The sequence below is a fragment of the Gobio gobio genome (genome assembly GCF_949357685.1).
Source record: "Gobio gobio genome assembly, chromosome: 4".
Taxonomy (NCBI): Eukaryota; Metazoa; Chordata; class Actinopteri; order Cypriniformes; family Gobionidae; genus Gobio; species Gobio gobio.
The window spans coordinates 50,863,441-50,881,615 of NC_137100.1; the positions used below are offsets into that span (position 1 = coordinate 50,863,441).

The 18,175-nt window shown below is 37.1% G+C and overlaps 2 protein-coding genes across 2 annotated transcripts in view; one reads left to right on the plus strand and one right to left on the minus strand.

Moving 5' to 3' along the window:
* Window positions 1-4,532, plus strand: part of tenm1 (teneurin transmembrane protein 1) — a 208,124-nt gene extending 203,592 nt beyond the window's left edge. Inside the window, exons 31-32 of the mRNA XM_079816225.1 lie at window positions 1,176-1,318; window positions 1,774-4,532. Coding sequence (XP_079672351.1) covers window positions 1,176-1,318; window positions 1,774-2,535 — 905 coding nt within the window. The 3' untranslated portion in view covers window positions 2,536-4,532. The remainder of the gene's footprint in view (window positions 1-1,175; window positions 1,319-1,773) is intronic.
* Window positions 4,533-5,712: 1,180 nt separating this feature from the next.
* On the minus strand, window positions 5,713-17,838 carry sh2d1aa (SH2 domain containing 1A duplicate a). Its single transcript, XM_079814498.1, has 3 exons — window positions 17,572-17,838; window positions 7,801-7,864; window positions 5,713-6,244 (listed from the first exon to the last, which is right to left on the minus strand). Exons 1-3 carry the CDS (start codon window positions 17,706-17,708, stop codon window positions 6,122-6,124), a joined length of 324 nt encoding a protein of 107 aa, XP_079670624.1. The 5' UTR covers window positions 17,709-17,838; the 3' UTR covers window positions 5,713-6,121.
* Between the last annotated feature and the right edge of the window lie 337 nt (window positions 17,839-18,175).

The following is an 18,175-nucleotide window of genomic DNA, read 5'->3' on the forward strand; positions in this document are numbered from 1 at the left end:
CCCGAGCGCGCCTGTTCCCCTCCGTCTCAAACACACATGTGCATAACATGTTGTATGTTAAACGCTCTGCAACGCACCCCCGTCCCTATGAAGGCTGAACAAAGCAAGTACCCCAGACCTGCAATCCGGATGAAAATAACAGCGTTTCGTCGGCATTGCGGCAACAACACTCCAGCCTAACTATACCACACCTATACGCCTACTGGCCGTTTGCTGTAGTCCTTAGAAATTGATTTCTTTAAAAGCAAATATCTCCCTTTGCTTTAAACTTTGAACGTTGTAACTTTGCAGATGTTGTTTATGCTCAAGCAGCAACATTACACGCTAGCTAAAGTTAGAATAGTGAAATCGTGGTTTACCACCCCTTTAAAGGAAGAAGGAGATTAATATAGAGACATTTGCTAATGATATTTGCTTTACAAAAGGCTAAATGACTGTCACAATGAACACAACACTTGTCAAAGCCACACATTTTACCATGGTTACCTTGTTCTACATTTGATGTAGTTGAGGATAAGTGAATGCAGCGAGGATAAGTGCATTTACTAAAAGGCTATCAGGAAAGTGTAATAAAAGTTAAAACTCCAGTTGAGTTGTTTACATTCCTGGATAGTACTGTCAGTCGTTTAACATTTCTCTCGTAACACAGTTGTCAAATATTAAATGTTTACCTACCTAAACCTTACATTTTACATCTCACTTTTGACCATTAAACCTGAGCATTCTTCTGGAATTCACGCTTACCTGTTTAAAAAGTAACGCCCACTTTTTTATTTGATTGAATGTCGTTTCACATTGACAAGCACTGTTAGACCATTGATCGGCTCAGATGAGAAAGTCTGTTATCTCGCCGTTGTACAGTATATTTGCAGCACCACAGAAGTTATTATTAGGCAATTGTTTCACAACTTTTATTATACACCAGGTTCAGGCCTTGGGGACCTCAATGATGTACGGCCATGGTCGTATTCACACTGCATTACATTTTTTGTAGCTTTTACAAAACTCACTATTTTCTGTGATATTCCATTCCCATGAGCAGAACAGTTCCTTATGTAGTCTTTTACCATAACCAACAAGTTCTGAAAATGAACTTCAAACCATAAGACTTTCTTTATAAAAATAACCAAAATTCTTAAACGGCTTTACAGTATTTTGTATCTATTTCTGTGCAGATATCAGTAGCTGGCTCCAGCTCTTTGGGTTCCAGCTTCATAACGTGGTTCCAGGGTTCTCCAAACCAAAGGTGGAGAACACAGAGCAAACATATGAGATGATGGCCACACAGATCCGCACACAAACCTGGGACACCAGCAAGGTAAGTTGAGGTTTCCCACAGTACAGCATTCATCGCAAACATAATTCGTCTATTTAGTCTAGTTTTAAATGAATAGTTTGGAAATATTCTTTTTGTGTCATCATAATTTATCAAGTTGTCATTTATTACGCAGAACAATAATACTAATAATGTTGGTCCAAACTCTTTGGGCTTTTGGTGACTTTTATCTCTTGAACACAAAAGTGATAATGAAAATGAATCAGGATTGGGGCCAAGTTCCGATATGACCAAAAAACACCCTAAGACACTCTTAAAAGTCATATGATAGAGATCTCCTTGAGGCATTTATGAAATTGGCAGCAATATCCAATTCAACTCACCCACTCAATCCGGTCACAATGGTTCATTTTTTGGTAAACTATTCCTTTAAGAGTTAATCTTATGCACCAATCAAACAAGACTCATGATAACTATTTCATAACATCTCACCTCAGATTGTACTCGGCATCCAGTGTGACCTTCAGAAGCACTTGAAAAACTTTATTTCACTGGATCGCCTCCCTATGACGCCAGCCAATGGGAAAATCGGAGGTCGGCAGGGCCGCAGGCCGATGTTCTCCGCCATTTCTTCAATTTTCGGCAAAGGTGTGAAATTCGCCATCCGTGATGGAGTGGTGGCGACTGAGATAATCGGCGTGGCAAGCGAGGACAGCCGTCGTGTGGCGGCTGTGCTGAACGGTGCTATATACCTGAGAGGCCTCCATTTCACGGTGGAAGGGCGTGACACACACTATTTCACCAAGGCCGGCCCACTGGAGGCAGATCTGGGAGTGGCCGGGGGCGGTGCCGGAGGCGGTGTCAGAGTGTTGGAGAACGGCGTAAACGTCTCAGTGTCCCAGATAAGTGCTATGGTTGGAGGGGAAATGCGGCGATTCGCTGACATTGTGCTCCAGCAGGGGGCGCTTAGCTTTAACATTCGTTACGGAGCATCGCCGGAGGAAGAACTCACACGTGTGCTGGAGGCGGCGCGAATACGAGCTGTGCAAGGGGCATGGCTACGGGAACAGAAGAGGGTCCTGGAGGGGGAGGGCGGAAGTTTGTCATGGACTGAGAAAGAAAAGGATGAGCTTATTGCAGAGGGCCGTGTCTCAGGGTATGATGGGTTCTACGCTCTGCCTGTTGAACAACACCCTGAGCTAGCAGACAGCCCCTTCAACATCCATCTGATCAGACATGTGGAAACGGGTCGCAGGTAACAGCGGCACTTCAGCACACATCTACACGCCTACACACCCCTTTATACACTCCAAGCTACCACATATCTCTTCAGCTTGTTTTAGAACCCCAACCAAACGAAGTGAGAGACTCTATTGCCTTTAAAATGTGACAAATGATGGTATTTTGATTTTGCTTTCGTTGATGCACTCTTAACAAGTTCAGATTTTTCGGGTTTTTTTCTTTTCTTGTCTTTCTTGTTTTACAGTGGCTTAACCGTTCTTACTGAAGAACAAGCCTTGCTTGCTAATCTGAAGGCGCAGAGAATGATTCACCTGTGACTGTTCTAGACATACAGTACATTAAGTAGTCTTCATCTCTAGACATGCTGATTCTCTCATCCGAGCGTGTACAGTTATCATTCGACTTGTCGAGTCAAACTGGTTATGGCATTAAATCTCGCAAACCTGAGGGGTTTGTAAAATGTTTCAGAATTTTCAGGCTTTCAGGGCCTTCGCAGTTCAAATGACCTTCCAGAAACCCGACAGTTTCAACAGAGCTCTGGAACTGTCAAATTTACAACAGAGTTCTGGAGTCCTGGAGAAGTATCTGACTTAAAAAGTGTCGCAAAACTTAACCCCTCGGCTGCAAGAGATTCACAGTGTTTGGAGTCTTGGCAAGAGCTCACCGCCATCTTGTGTTGTTTCTGCTTAATCGGTGTTGACAAAGCTGAGAGAATTACACCGCTGCTGTGGAAGACAATTTTGTTCTTTTTTTTTTGCTAAAACTGTACAGTTTACTCTTCTTCTTTTTTTCCCAATGTAGAAATCAAAAAAAAAAAAATGTATGTGGAAATTGTGCCTTCCTGGTCTGCTAGAAACGATCACTTGAAACGGGCTTAGACATATCGTACATAATCAACTTCAGTATTCATCACATGCCTTAGTTATATGCAATTATTTATTTTTTATTTATTTCGGTTTTGGTAGGGAGGGGTTTGGCTAGCGCGGGCCAAAAACATGAACGCTAATGCCTGTGAGGTGAATTCTTGTAAACATACCCCAGGATGTAAACACAGTGGCATAAACATGTTCCAGTTTACAGTTAATATGCTGCTCTCTTTTTCTTTATTCTCATGTGATTTCACTCTTTTTCTGTTGCTTTTGCTGTACACTTAATGTGAAACTCCCTTCACATGTCTGTCATTTCGGTTTCTAAATGAGTGTCAAAGCTCCAACGTTTTGGATTTATCCAGTACTTTGACAGGTCCTTTTCCTTTTTTCTGATCCCTCTCGAAACTAGTAGGAGGCCTAAGGAGGAAGATGTGTAAGGAAATGAAAGAATCACCTGCTGGAGAACGGTATTTTTGTCTTTTCCAAACTATTAAAGTCTGCAGCACTGTGGGTAGACGTTCTGTGTGTAGGACTCTTGATATGGACTTGTATATCATTAATGGACTATTGTAGACTGTTTATAGATACTGGACTATTTATACATGACACTCAAAAGAATTAGGAGTAAATGTATTTTCTTGTGAATTCTGTGGATATGCTGTACCATCAAGCTTTGTAATCTTAATCTGAGATATATATTTGCACTGAATATAAGGTGAAGAGATAAATGCATTAGACTGAATTTTTCGAGCGTGCAAATATTTAACAGATTTGTGCGAGAGGAGCTCGAAGGCACGTTATGGTTCCGACATTTTGCAGATGTTCATTTCGACTGAAGTACGGTTACTTTGCACGAAGAAAAAAAATTGTGGCAGAAGTATTTTTCTTTTAATCTTAGTTTGCATCTTTGTCATGATCACAATCGTTACTGAAGTGAAAAAGGAATATGTAATTTTTTTCATGATCAAATCATCTTCCTCTTTCAGAAATCAAGTACTAAAAAAACTTCAAAGTTCCTGTGGTGTATATTTGGCTGATAGGCTTTATGTACACAGATTAATGCAGTTTGTTAAACATGCCTATTTAAAAACAAAGTACTTTGGGCAGTGGCCTTTTTATAAATAAAAAAGCAAATTTAACCCTTTCCCTCTGTGTTGTGACTACGTGTGAGTACTTGGACAGAACAGCTGAAGCACTCGTTCACTCCAGGGTGATTTATGATTTATTTGTATCCTTTATTTTCACTATTTCATGCATTCTGACTTCTTTACACTGTTAAAGAGTTGGATTCTCATTCTCAGAAAACCAGTTGGACGTATGACGGAATATTTCTGTGCCAAATACACTCCTTTAGGATGCGAATACGTTTCAGAAAGTTGCTCGTGACTTTTTAGCTCCGCCTGCACAAGCTCGGCTGTTCTCGGAAAGAATCGGTACAGCGTATCTGTCTTTTATAAATATGATAAAACTAAAGACTCTTCAGAGATATGAAGGATGCAGTACTACTCTATAGGTACTCAAGATTAACATGAGACTGGCAGAAAGTGTGTGTTTTTTTTATCTGAAATGAGTATTTGCTTAAAACAATGGGGTAAGAAAAATCATCTTGTTTCTTTATTCTGTCCCAAACAGAAACAAGAATATTTTTCTTACCCCATTGGTAGATCATTTTGCTTGTTTGAAGCAAAAACGCACTTTTTTTTATTTTTTCCCCAGAATTTATTTGGAAGTAAGAAACTTCCAAATAAGCATTTTTTTTTTTTTTTTTTTTGCAGTGTTGCATTTGTTTCTCAAGCGTGTGGAACTTTCAAACACTGAGGAATCCATGTTTTATGAGTTCGAAGAATCATAAAGATTCAAATAGAACATTACCTCTTCTGCAAATATTTTTTGACTGGGATGAAAAAAAGTAAATTGTGCATATTTTGTATAACACCAAGATGGCTCTGATTTTCATTACAATTCTTTTAAGTCAAAACTATTTTCTTTTTAACATTAGTGATGGTATTGTTGCAGGAAGTGTGGCACTAAATGAAGTTTCAGTGTAAAGTATGACCACAGAACAGTTTTGTTTTACAGTTCAGCCACCAAAAGTAGAATGTGCAAAGACGGAAGCACTTTGTGGTTATAAAACTCACAGATGGAAAATAAGATAGCAGTAAGCGTCGGACAAGATCTGAAATTGTTCAAGGCCTATTTTTCCTTCTCTGCTGTTGTGATCTATAGCTGGCTATCTGTATTTGCTGATGCTGTCTGAAGTGAGTATTGTTGAGTCTATATCTAATTCAAGGTGGTTCCTCATTTTAAAAATCCTCTGAAAACATTGAAGAAAACATTCTGTGTTTATTGGCAGACTGATAATACAATACAGTAGGGAATGGAGTGGACCATTATTTAAAATATTCTAGCAGAGCAATTGTTGTTGCAATTATTGTGTTAGCTTGTTGATTATATACAATTAATTTTATATTTGATATTGACCTGAAAGTTAACAACCATTATTTGAATTCAATTTAAATCATTAAATGTATTTCATTTGAGGTATTTGGCATGTCCCCTAATGTTTTCTCCTTCCTGATATATCTAATACACTTAAATAAATTGTTACAATTTACACATTTTCTACAATTTACCCTTGGATTAAGAGCCCCCACCCCTGTATCTCATACATAGAAATACCCTTGCATACATTTACAGCAGGTAGAAACAGTGAGGTGTTTTTTCAACTTGTGTGTTATTGATTAGGTTTGTTCACAGGATACAGAAGAGGAACACAGATGCCTTGGTCCGGGATCTTAAAGGCAGCAATGAGGTTACTGGCTTTTCGAAAGAGTCGTTCCTTCGTCCCAGGAGCCATCTGGAAAGATTTTAAATAAAAAATGATGGTCTCTTAAAAAGAATATACCATATACAAACTAGTGCTGTCAAATTGATGAATCACATCCAAAATAAAAGTTTGTTTACATAGTGTGTGTCCTGTGTATATTATGTATATATAAATACACACTCGTTCATGTATATATTTAAGAAATATTTGCATGCAAATACTGGAATATGTATATAATTTATATATATTTAAAAAAACATATATACATATATATATATATATATATATATAATTATACACAGTACACACACGTATTATGTAAACACAAACTTTTATTTTGGATGTGATTAATCGATTTGACAGCACTAATACAAACTTGTGGTATACCATGCGACCCGTGCATTGAGTGAGTTCATTGATTGTAAAATATAGTCAACCAAAATTTATTCAGACACCTTCAACATTTTCTCACATTATCACAGCTTTTTCACTATAGTTAGAAAATGGTAGTAAAATATGACAAGAACTCGGTTCAATTGTGTCAGAACAAATTCATCTTGATAGTGTCAGATCTCTGATAGAAAGGTAGGGTCAATTCAGGGTGATTGGGACACTTTTTGCCATTGAGATGACTTGGAAAAAGTGTCCCAATCACCCTGAATTCACCCTATGCAATGGATTACAATCATCCAATCAGATGTCAGTTGTTAAATTTAAGTACACAATTAGATAATACCAATTTAGGTCAACCAATGACAAAGCAATGCTTAATTTTGTTCAGTCTGTGATGTAAAAGGTCGCATTAGCAATTAAAGAAAAACCACTTCAGCAAAACATGGTCAGATCAAAGTGTCTGAGAACATTTTGGTCCCAAATTTTTATCAATTTTACTGCTAGTCCATGCACTGTATGAAGAGTTTTTGGGTATAATAAGTCAGTTTATTTTGCTATCCCCACTCACATGAATGAAGTATAGTGTCCTGCACCCACTAGAAAAAAAATGATATCTGGTGTCGGAATAATTTTTGGTTTGACTGCATATAAATGAAAATATCTTTGTGGTATTTTTCTTTTGTGGCTGGTGGTTAATGCTGATCAGTTACAGGAAGTACAATAGGATATAAAACATGACATTATGTGAATCATTTTAAAGACCCAGTTTTAATTTGATACAGAACTGTTTTTGGTTTCATGGTGAACCATAATGCAAATGTTTATCAACATCTCAGGGTGTTTTTTGACAAGTTGCACATCTTGCCATTTCTTTGATGCGTATGAAATGGGTTGTAAGGGTGATATTGAAACATAACATGTACATTGCCGATGGCTGTTAATTTGTGTGGTGAGCTATAAATACATGCAGCACAGTGACCACAAATAGAAAAACAGTCCCCGTGTACTTCTGCAGTCTGCAGTATATAGTGTCGTTCTTCTCTTGTATATAAAAAACAGTGGCATTACATTTTGTTACAGAAGTGGTCACATATCACAAGCAACATACATAGCTATTAAAACAGAAGTATCTCTTTCTATCACATTACTTTCACTTGAGGAAAAATACAAAGCTCTATTAAATCCATTTGTACCTCTATTGTCCAGAGGCCGTCCTTTTGTTGGAAAATTCTGTAGGTGTAAATCCATCCATCACACCTGGAGATTTACACACAGTTATAATCACTTGATGTTATTCACACCATAATAAATAGTATAGAATAGTATTTGCTCTGTTACAAGCCTGTCTGGAATGCTTAAGTCTGTGGCCAGTTGCATAAACTGCTTAGACTAGTTTACAAGTCCATCCATCTTCATAGCGTTATTTTCACTTATTTCCAGGGTCCGCTTCACACACACTCACGCACACACACCCCTACCTGCATCCAATCTACCTAACCTGTATGCCTTTGGACTGAAAATAGCAACAATTGCACTTTCGGTGTTCAGCCGAATAAGTGAAAAGACCGAATATATTTTACCGAACAATTACGTTTTTGATGAAGCGATCAAATATAGCAACCACCGCGTGTGAGAGAGACGCGCACGCTTCTAAATGCACCAAACTTGTCGGAAGTGTGCACTGTTATCCCTGAAATTGTTTTAATTCAAATTATTTAGGTACAATAAACATAAACTCCAACAGATTTGTTCAATTACTCCATGTTTTTCGTTTGTTGTACGATTTGCATGATTTTTTTTCATTCTATTTAAATTTTTTAATTAAATGTACTTAACAGAGCCTATTTTAGTCTGTTGTCAATGCAACGCAATACAAGGAAGATGCTGATTGGCTCTTTGAACTGAAATCAGGCATGGATGCAGCTGCCCGCATTTTTATCAACATTTGCTGGTGAGTATATTTTGGTCTCAAACAGCTAATACATTATTAAACCCTAATAAATTAAATGTATAACAGTTAGCCAGTAAAACAAAATGTAAGTTTAGGCTGTGTTTACACTCAAAAAATTATTTTACGATACTTTATTTAAACAATTTATTTTGTTTAAGGTTTTCATTTTGAAATAACTAAATAAATCAACTGAAGATAAAATAAGACATTAAATCTCGGAAGATCTCAGCAGAGGAGGATTAAACAACTCCACAAACAGCATTACCAGCTTCATGCAAATTGACTTTATGTCTGTTTCACCATGATGGAGATAAGTGTTTGTTTTAGTTGGACTCTTGACCCTTGGCTCTTTAACATTCGTGTTTTTTTCTTTGGCTGCTTTAACTGTGTTTAAAAAAAACACACTTTAGTTATGCCAAGACAAGCCAAAGAGAAAACGTGATATGGTGACTTTGGCTTATTGATGATGACATCATCATGTAGTGGCTGAATCACTAATCTCATTCAGACTCAAATGTTATGGTTATAGAGGTAATGTGTTATAAATTTTGTATTTACGTGATGTTATTTATGTTATTCTACAGCACTGTTATGGTAATTGAATAATATTCAAGATTTTAAAATCATGTAGTGCTCAAAATTGTGACTAATTCTCTTTTATTCTTACAATTTGCTTTTCCTTGCCATAACAAATGTGCTTTATAAACACACAGTTTAAGCAGTCAGCGGAAAACTCAAGTTAAAGAGTCAAGGGCCAACTAAAACGAACACTTATCTCCATCATGGTGACCAAATTTCAATATCACTGAATTAAAAACTGTTAGTTCAATTAACTAAAAGTTTGTAATTAAATGCTGTTGAAATCTTAAATACATTCAACTGGAAATGTTTTGTTTTTTCAACAAGACAAAATTACCTTTTTCAGGGCAACGAGTTTCCATAAATTGTTTAAGTTCAATCAACCTGTATAGGCTTACAGTGTGGAAGCATTAGTGTCCGAGAAAGACGCAAAAAATGCCGTTTGCAGACACTGTTCTGCTGAATTGTCTAAGCACCCTCAAATGCAAACAAGAGCACCCTCAGTTGATACTGTAATAATATATTGGCAAATGTTCCAGTGCGTATTTGTGTCTGTAGAACGTCAAATGTATCTATTTACAACGCGTGTCTGCAGCGGTGACGTAGTTGTTTATCTCTTGTACAATTGCCAATATGTTTAAAGTTAATCAGACTCCACTCCTTTTTATTCAGTGCCGAGTTATACAGGCTTGAAAAACCTCTCGAACAAACAAACAGTGTAGACACGAATCGACTAGCGAGATATTTATTGTGCATTGTCAGCGGTTTCATTGAATTTTGTGAGATCGCGATGAACTGACAAGCGACAGTGTTTAGTGATCGTAAATGGAGCTTGGCTCGCTTTCGATTCTACAGTCTATATAATCCATTGAATAAAACTATTGTTTTACATATTTTACTTTGTTTTGCAAATAGGATTAATGGCCAATTGTACGGTGCAAAGTTTCGGAAGTGACTGACATAGTAACGTATTATAGCAATGTAAATGCAGACTGATAGATTAATAGAAAAATATTTGTTGCAAAATATTTAGTAAATTCTAAATATTAAATGTCTTACTGTACACTCACTGCTGTGGCGGAGCCGTTGCTTAGCCTACATCTGCACTTTAAAAGAGCACCCTCAGTGATTTGATTATGATACCTGTAGGCGTAATGGGCCTAAGATAAGATGGCCAAAAAATATATATTTCGAAATATCGCAAATGTACATATCGCGATATGCATATCGTATCGCAACGGTACGCAATATCTTAACATTGTCGACATTGTGAAAAATGTACGTTTTAGGTCGACGCTAGGGTTGGGAACCGAGAACCGGTTCTTATGCAGAACCGAAACTGATTTTTGAAAAATACCAGAACCGCGCGAAATTCCTAAGTTTCGGTTCCGAAAACGGTTCTGGTGCAATGTGTGTGCGAAGCGCTGGAAGCGTATCCTTTCATAGCGAGTGACAGCCAGTGTTGCCAACTCCGTGATTTTCCCGCTTTCCCGCTTTCCACTGTTGCCGCGGGCTGTGTTTCATGTCCGCGGGTTGAAACGATTGTGCAATTGTGCGGGTTTTGTTGTGAAAACCTGGCAACCCTGGCTCACCTCATCATGAATATTAATTACGTTGCCTTAGGGCTGTGCAATTAATCGAATTTCGATTTCGATTTCGATTTTGCCTCCCAACGATCACCAAAATAGTACAATCGAGAAAAAACGATTATTTTGCCTTGCGTTCTGAATGAAACGCGCATGCGCTCATCCGCCCCTCCCGAAGCCACAAACTTTCTCAGATCGGGAGTCTCGTGTGCATATCATCCGCTGGAATTTAAAAACTCTGCGCGAGTAAAGATGGCAGAAGGAGGGCAGTTACAGCAGCGTTTGGTGAGCAAAAAAGGCTAAACCAACTCCGTTGTCTGGGAACAGTTTGGCTTCGAGGAATCAGACGACGAGCAGAAACATGCTAAGATTTGCTACATGGTAGTGGCTGCAACGCAAGGGAACATCACAAATTTGTTTAACCACTTGAAAATTAAACAGTGACCTATGACAATCTAATAAAGAAACAAAACCTGACGAGAGCAGGGGTGCCGTGTAAACGTCCTTTTTCCCCTCATATTTTTCAAATAATTCTCTCTTTGTAAACTTTGTTCAATGCATGCGAGTGCTGCCGTATGTTTGAATATGACCAGTCGTTTTCACCGTCTTCACCCGGGTTTAGTGCCAGAAGACGCGAATGAGAAGCCGCGCGCGCTGTGAGGAAATGTGTCTCTGTGCCCTCATCCGAGAGCGCGCACACGTCTCTCAGCGCGCAAATATTGAGTTCTCTTTCAAGTCTTGCTCTTGAACGGACAAACTCACACAAAACGTATGTCAACATGTCCATCTTGATGAGTATCCTAGCAGACATAAGGCGTTTCTCAATGTCAAGGAAGGATCCTCGGAAGCCAGAATTCCGAGGATGCTACGTCATCGACAGCCGTCGAAGGGCTGTTCCAATGTCAAGGATCCTCGGAATTTCAACCAAGGTCTGAGTCCTTCGTTCGAAAAATATGCCATATACAGGAAAGGATGCATACGAGTAGACTTCGCGCACTTAGCGCTCTCAAATCACCCACAATCCTATGCGCGCAGCTTTGCTATCTTGTTCAAAAAATACAAAATATCGGACGTTGGCGGAGTCGGAGCGTTAACGGGGCAATATGCTTTCAAGTGTAACGTTACCAAACATTTGTTATAACCGTAGTAAATATAAGTAAAGTTTAACTTTTGGTGACAGTTGGTGGTGGTTGAGGAGATTCCCCCCTTCTATGTAAAAGCGCTTTGAGTTAGTGCCTAGAAAAGCGCTATATAAATGTAATTAATTATTATTATTATTATTATTATTATTAACTTTTAAATGCCAGTACAAATTACAACCGTATTGATATTATACAAATGACGTTATTGATGGCTAACGGACCTTTTCACTGACGTAATGAGGCTGACGCGCACTTGCAAGCCTGTTCCATTTACATGTTCTCCGAATGCTAAAGAGGAGTCTCGCCTAGCCTCTGAAGGAAGTGACTTGGAAGGATTAGTCCTACAGAGGAAGGATCCTTGACATTGAGAAACACCTATAGTCTGTATATGCCTTAAGTGAACTTTATACAGTCGATAAAGACGACGCATATCCGATCCGGATTGAATAGCTTTTGTAAGTTTAATAGGATTCATCTTTAATTTATGTACTCAAATATGCAATGTTATTTTACATTTGAGACATTTCTGTACCTGAAAACTAAGGTTAGACGTACCTGAAAAGCATATCTAGCCGAACCATATTGTTGATCTTATTTATTTGTGATTATCATTTTTACGTGAATACTTTTATACTTTGATTTGAATATATGTTATATTATTTATTTTAATAGTTCAAAAAGTACAACAAATGTTACAATTTCAATTGAATTGTTGAAAGGTGTATTTTTAATAAATACAACACATTCCCAAAGTCATGTGAAATAATCGTGTTACATAATCGTGATTTCAATATTGACCAAAATAATCGTGATTATGATTTTTTCCATAATCGAGCAGCCCTACGTTGCCTGCCGCTTCCAGGAGTGCAACGCAGTTCAGCCTGAAAGCCCTCGCGCTACACATTTACGGTTTTGCGTCAGATATTTTCTCGTTGACCACCAGCATAGCGAAGAGAAAGTCACAAGTATGGATTCATTTCCAAAGAATGAATGATAATGAAGCTAAATGTAACACGTGAAAAGTTAATAACATGCAAAGGAAGCTGCACTAGCAATTTGACAAAACATTTGCTACAGCACAGAGTGCCACAGGGCTTATACAAGATTTATAGTGAAAGGCCTATATGTATATATATATATATATATATATATATATATATATATATATATATATATATATATATATATATATGTCAACCGTTGAGTCACCATGGTTTAGGTAAGCGTTTAGGCACAATTACCTTTGTAATGCTGAATTGCAATTTATTATTTACAAGTTCACTGAATAACTGAATTACTATTAAATTAACTAATTAATAAATATAACTAATAAATATAATTTATAACTTGGTTTTATTCAGAGACAGAGAGATAAAATGTAATAAGACAATTTCAGAGGTGTTCATTTGAAAAAAAATGTGTTGCAAGAATGGCTTAATTAATACTGTAATATATATACAGTACAGGACTTTTTTGACATTGCCAACCTGTAAATAAATTTTAGAGCAAGTAATAAACACAAAATGGATTGTTTGAGTTGCGTATTGCGCCTTTTTCCTTTACCACTATTTGTTTAATAATTTTAATGGAACCGGAATCGGAACCGGAATCGTTAGGCGGAACCGGAACCGGAACCGGAAAATTTCTCACGATTCCCAACCCTAGTCGACGCATATAGCAGAGAATAGACTGGGCACACGACTGTTACTTATGTGACTTGCTTGACGTTAAAGAGTTATTAAACGCAATAACTTGCGAAAAACAACTCCTTGCAGTCTCATGCTGTCTGCTGTCTGACACACCGAAACATGCGCACAAGCCGCGTCTATGAAAGCGTCCGTGTGATCCCTTCAGTTCTGTTTCCTGCCTTGTTACACACTCAAACTGTCAAATACACACAGTTATGTCAAAATGGCCGTCTTGACGAGTATTCATGTAAACACAGTCAGTTATGCTTTAAGTGAACAATATCAGTTGGGGAAAGAAATGCGTGTCAATAGGATCCGTGCATTAGGTCTTAAAGTGACAGCCTGCTAATACAGTAAACCTGCCGCTGTCTGTCAAACAACAAAAGAAAAAGAGAAAATCACTCGGTGCTCTTGGCTGAATAACCTTTGAAGCTTTATTATGTATCAGTGTATATTTAATGTTAATTCATGTGACGACAGAATTAAAATAACAAAAATAATTGTCCACCCCTTCAGGTGTCTTTGTTTACCTGAATGTTCTTGATGTTAAGTTTTAGGTTGATATAACTATATATTACCAAGTCAAGCTAATATATATATATATATATATAATTTTTGATTTATTTATAATATTTTTTTAATTAATTTTAGTCATATTGTGCTTTATTTGTATAATGTCTGCTGGAATGCTAAAAAATGTTCAGTGTTAAATAAAGAGTTTATTTCTCTTTTAAAAGCAAGTCAAAAGTAGTAAAAAATATATTTTTTTACTATTTAATTTATGCAATGGTGAAAAAAAGTGCGCTAAATAAATGGAAAAATTTTGAAAAACCACGTTTGGTATTTATTATTATTCGGCTTCAGCCAAGAATTTTTATTTCGGTGCATCCCTACAATAGATGACACAAAAACTTGCTGCAGCACTTTCCAAAATATCCGCTTTTCAAGATGCACGTGGAAATTTGGCTAATCCTTGACGAGATTGCAGTCAGCCACGCAAAGTTGATTTAAAGCTGCAGTCCGTAACTTTTTTTAGTTCAATTATCCAAAATCCATTTTTGACCAAGTATTTAACCAGCCAGTGTTCAAAACGATCTCCTTACCTTAGCCCGATTCACAATGGTAAGCTTGTAATAATGTGTTAGAGTGAGTGGTACTGGTAGCGTTCCGCGGGAAATGAGCACGGCGCCATTCGTCTTCGCGTCATTATGTCACATCTGTAGGCTATATACATAAAGGAGGAGTCATAGAACAATAATAATTTGCACGGTTTGATGTGATACGAGCTAAGCGATTTTTAGATTTAATCATCGTTGGTAGCGCTATCTATTTTCTCAGTTGGACAGAACAAAAGTGGCAGACATGTTGCATGTTGACATTTTTCTGTGAAAATTCTTATTTTGGTCATACCAATCTGTGACGAAGTACAGTATCCACACCGGTGAGGTGAATGAATGACAGCCAAACACTAGATTCATCCGCGCTGAGGAGCCGTGCCGATGCAAAAACCACAGAAAGACAATAATTATGCAAATAACTGCAATTGCAGGTTTCAAACAGAGATGGCGACACAGAGACAAAACGTACAGACTGCAGCTTTATGTAGCAAATGAGAAATCGCTACAATTATTGAATATGCTAATTAAAGCAACAGTTTTTCAATTACGGAAGAATATATAAAAGTATATTTGGGGTAAAAGGCACCCCTGCTGTTGTGGCTAAAGGCACAAATTGACATGATAAACAGCCTGCTGACTTTTCCATTTGTTGACATGACATGGTTAGATTCAGATTAATATAATATATTAAGTTGGGTGTCCACCTCAGAGATAATCACTATATTTATAATGATACCAATCATTTCATATTAAAATATGATTTAATGTTACTACTGTAAATCTAAACTATTATGGGATCTAAATCGTTGCTTTCAGAACCTTTACTTTGAAGAATAATTTTGTTTATGGGGTAGAGTGGGGGAAATGCCACCCTTAAGCACTGTGTAACTTTTTCTGTGAAACAAAAGTTGTGTCTATAATAGTTATCCTAGTTTTCAGTGACGATCACAAATTATAAATCAAGTATTAAAAATGTCCCGAGTTTTCATGTTATTAGATTTTTAACAAAAAATTAATTTTGTACCAAAATTACAGGTGGGGTAAGATGCCCCCACACTGACAAAGCAATTTTCTTTATAAATTTACAGCAAAATCAGAGTACAAACATGGTTTAGCTTAAAATAAAAAAGACAAGCCAAAATAACAGTAGATAAATATGAATATTATTAACGAACCATTTTGAAAATCAACCTTTTTGAAAAATATTGTTAGCTGATGCTAACAGGCTGGCTAGCTAGCTGATATTAATGTGAGGTAATTTTTAAAAGTCCAAATATTTTTATTCAACCACCTAGTTAGATTAAATTTGATGGAAAAACAAAGAATGTGATGTTCAGAACATGGTAACTACAGTATTTATGATACTTATGCTCCCTGGGTGTGTTTTACCCCACAGACTAGGTTTGGAAAAAAGCTATGTCACTCTGAAAATATTATTATGTTTTACTTAAATAACAAGTACTCACTAATTACAGGCCTTGCTCTTCTCATATCACATAAACCTGTGATGTTCTGCAAAACAGCAAGCTTTAAAACACTTGTTTCTTGCTGTTAAAAATTATATCATATCAAATCCGTTTTCTCGCGGCGAGATGATCAAACTGCTGCAGAGCTGCGAGTTAATCAGTGGCGGCTTCAAGAGTCGCTAATGTTGAATGAATCGATTTGCCTATGCACGATGAGTCAGCTGCTTATATAGCCCGAGACCCGCCCCTTTTGGTGGGCTCGCGCGTTCCGCGCCGTTATTGGTTCGGTTTCTGATTTTTTTTTTTTACGACTTTAATTATTGTATAAAAAAGCTTCAGAATCGGAGAAAAAGGAGTCTTTTCTTATTAATAATCAATCAATAGTAATTAATAACTTCTACATCACTCTGGTCAAGGTACAACAACAAAAACTTATCTTGATTTTAGTGGTTATTTCGTCGTGCCCCCCCCCCCCCCCCCACACACACACACTCTACCCTATATTTAAAATATGTATTTATATTAACATATTTTAATGACGGTATATTTATTGAACATAATTAATTAAAAAAGAAAATAGTGCAAACTTTGCTAAAGTTATTATTTTGAACAAGTATTAACTTAGACATTATTTAAAAACATTATTTTAGATATTAATGTGTGACTTTTTTTTTTTACCCCATGCTGCTGGTGAGCCTTTTACCCCATGTGTGGGTTAGAAGGCCCACATTGCCACATCATGATACATTTATAAGATTTTGAAACAAAATAAACCACTTTTTAAAAATGTTCACCAATAAGTGGGAAATGTAGGCTACAATCTATTGAAAATAGGCCCTACATTGACGCGGAGCGAAGGCTTCATCCTAGGTTTATTTTGCGATAATAACCGACTGACTACACATCATCCGTAGTTAATGATGCTAATGTTATTCATAGCATGTGAACTACACTTCTTCATTCCACAAAGTTATGATAACGGCCCAACAGTGGTTATCAAGTGGTTTGAGTCCTCAGAAGACAACTTCTTACAAACATGTAGACTTAAATGAGATGGTTTCATGCTCATTGTGAATGACACAAGCTTTGTTATCTTTGTTACTTTATTTATCCTTGTCACTAATGTGCTAAATTCGAAACAATTTGAAATAATTTTTTTTTTTTTTTTTTTTACCATATCTTCATAAGGCAGAAATAGTAACAGTAGCAGATGCTCCCAATTCAGCCTGTGGTTTTCTAGAATGAGGCGATGTAACGCGAATACAATTCATTGCATTTTGTATAGTAGTCTAGCCCTACACTGTTTAATAATATTCCCCGCTGTACTAAAACCAAAAGTTAGAACAGACCTGGTCATAAGCCACTAGTTGAGAACCACGGCACTGTTACTAATTTCTGCGCAAAATAGGCAACTGACACTGATGCAGTACTCACAGCACACACGCGCAGTAAGACCCCTCTGAGCTCGTGCTGTCTCTGATCAGATAGCTGCCATCTCTGCCCGCTTCATTCAGGATCTCTTCTGCTTGGCTCTTACTGATGGGTCCATGATACTCTGCCAAATCCTCCATTCTATCTCTCACTGTCTTTAGCAGTAACACACCCACATATAGCTACACAGACACCACAAGAGGTGACCTCGCTTAAGGAAGTCAAGAGAAGCTCGCCGAGTTATTAACTGAACCAGGATCAGCTGCAGATTGCAGATGTCCATCGGACTGTTCTTAGAAACACTTACTATTCACAATTAGCCTATGTGCTACTGGTAGCCTTTTACCTAATTTAAACAGAACACTTTAAATATTAGCAATGTTAGGCATATTTGCTATCGGTTTGAGATAACTCCTGCTAATTTATAAATATTCCTCTGCTAATGAATCAGTTTACCTGAACTCCTTGGATTAAGAGCTTTATAACCACATTATTATAAAGCTCTGATGTTTACTGATGCAAGAAAGACAACTTTAATTTCTAAGTTCATATCACCACATGAAACTGAGCTTTTAAACCTCTTCACTTGTGTAATATTTTGATATAA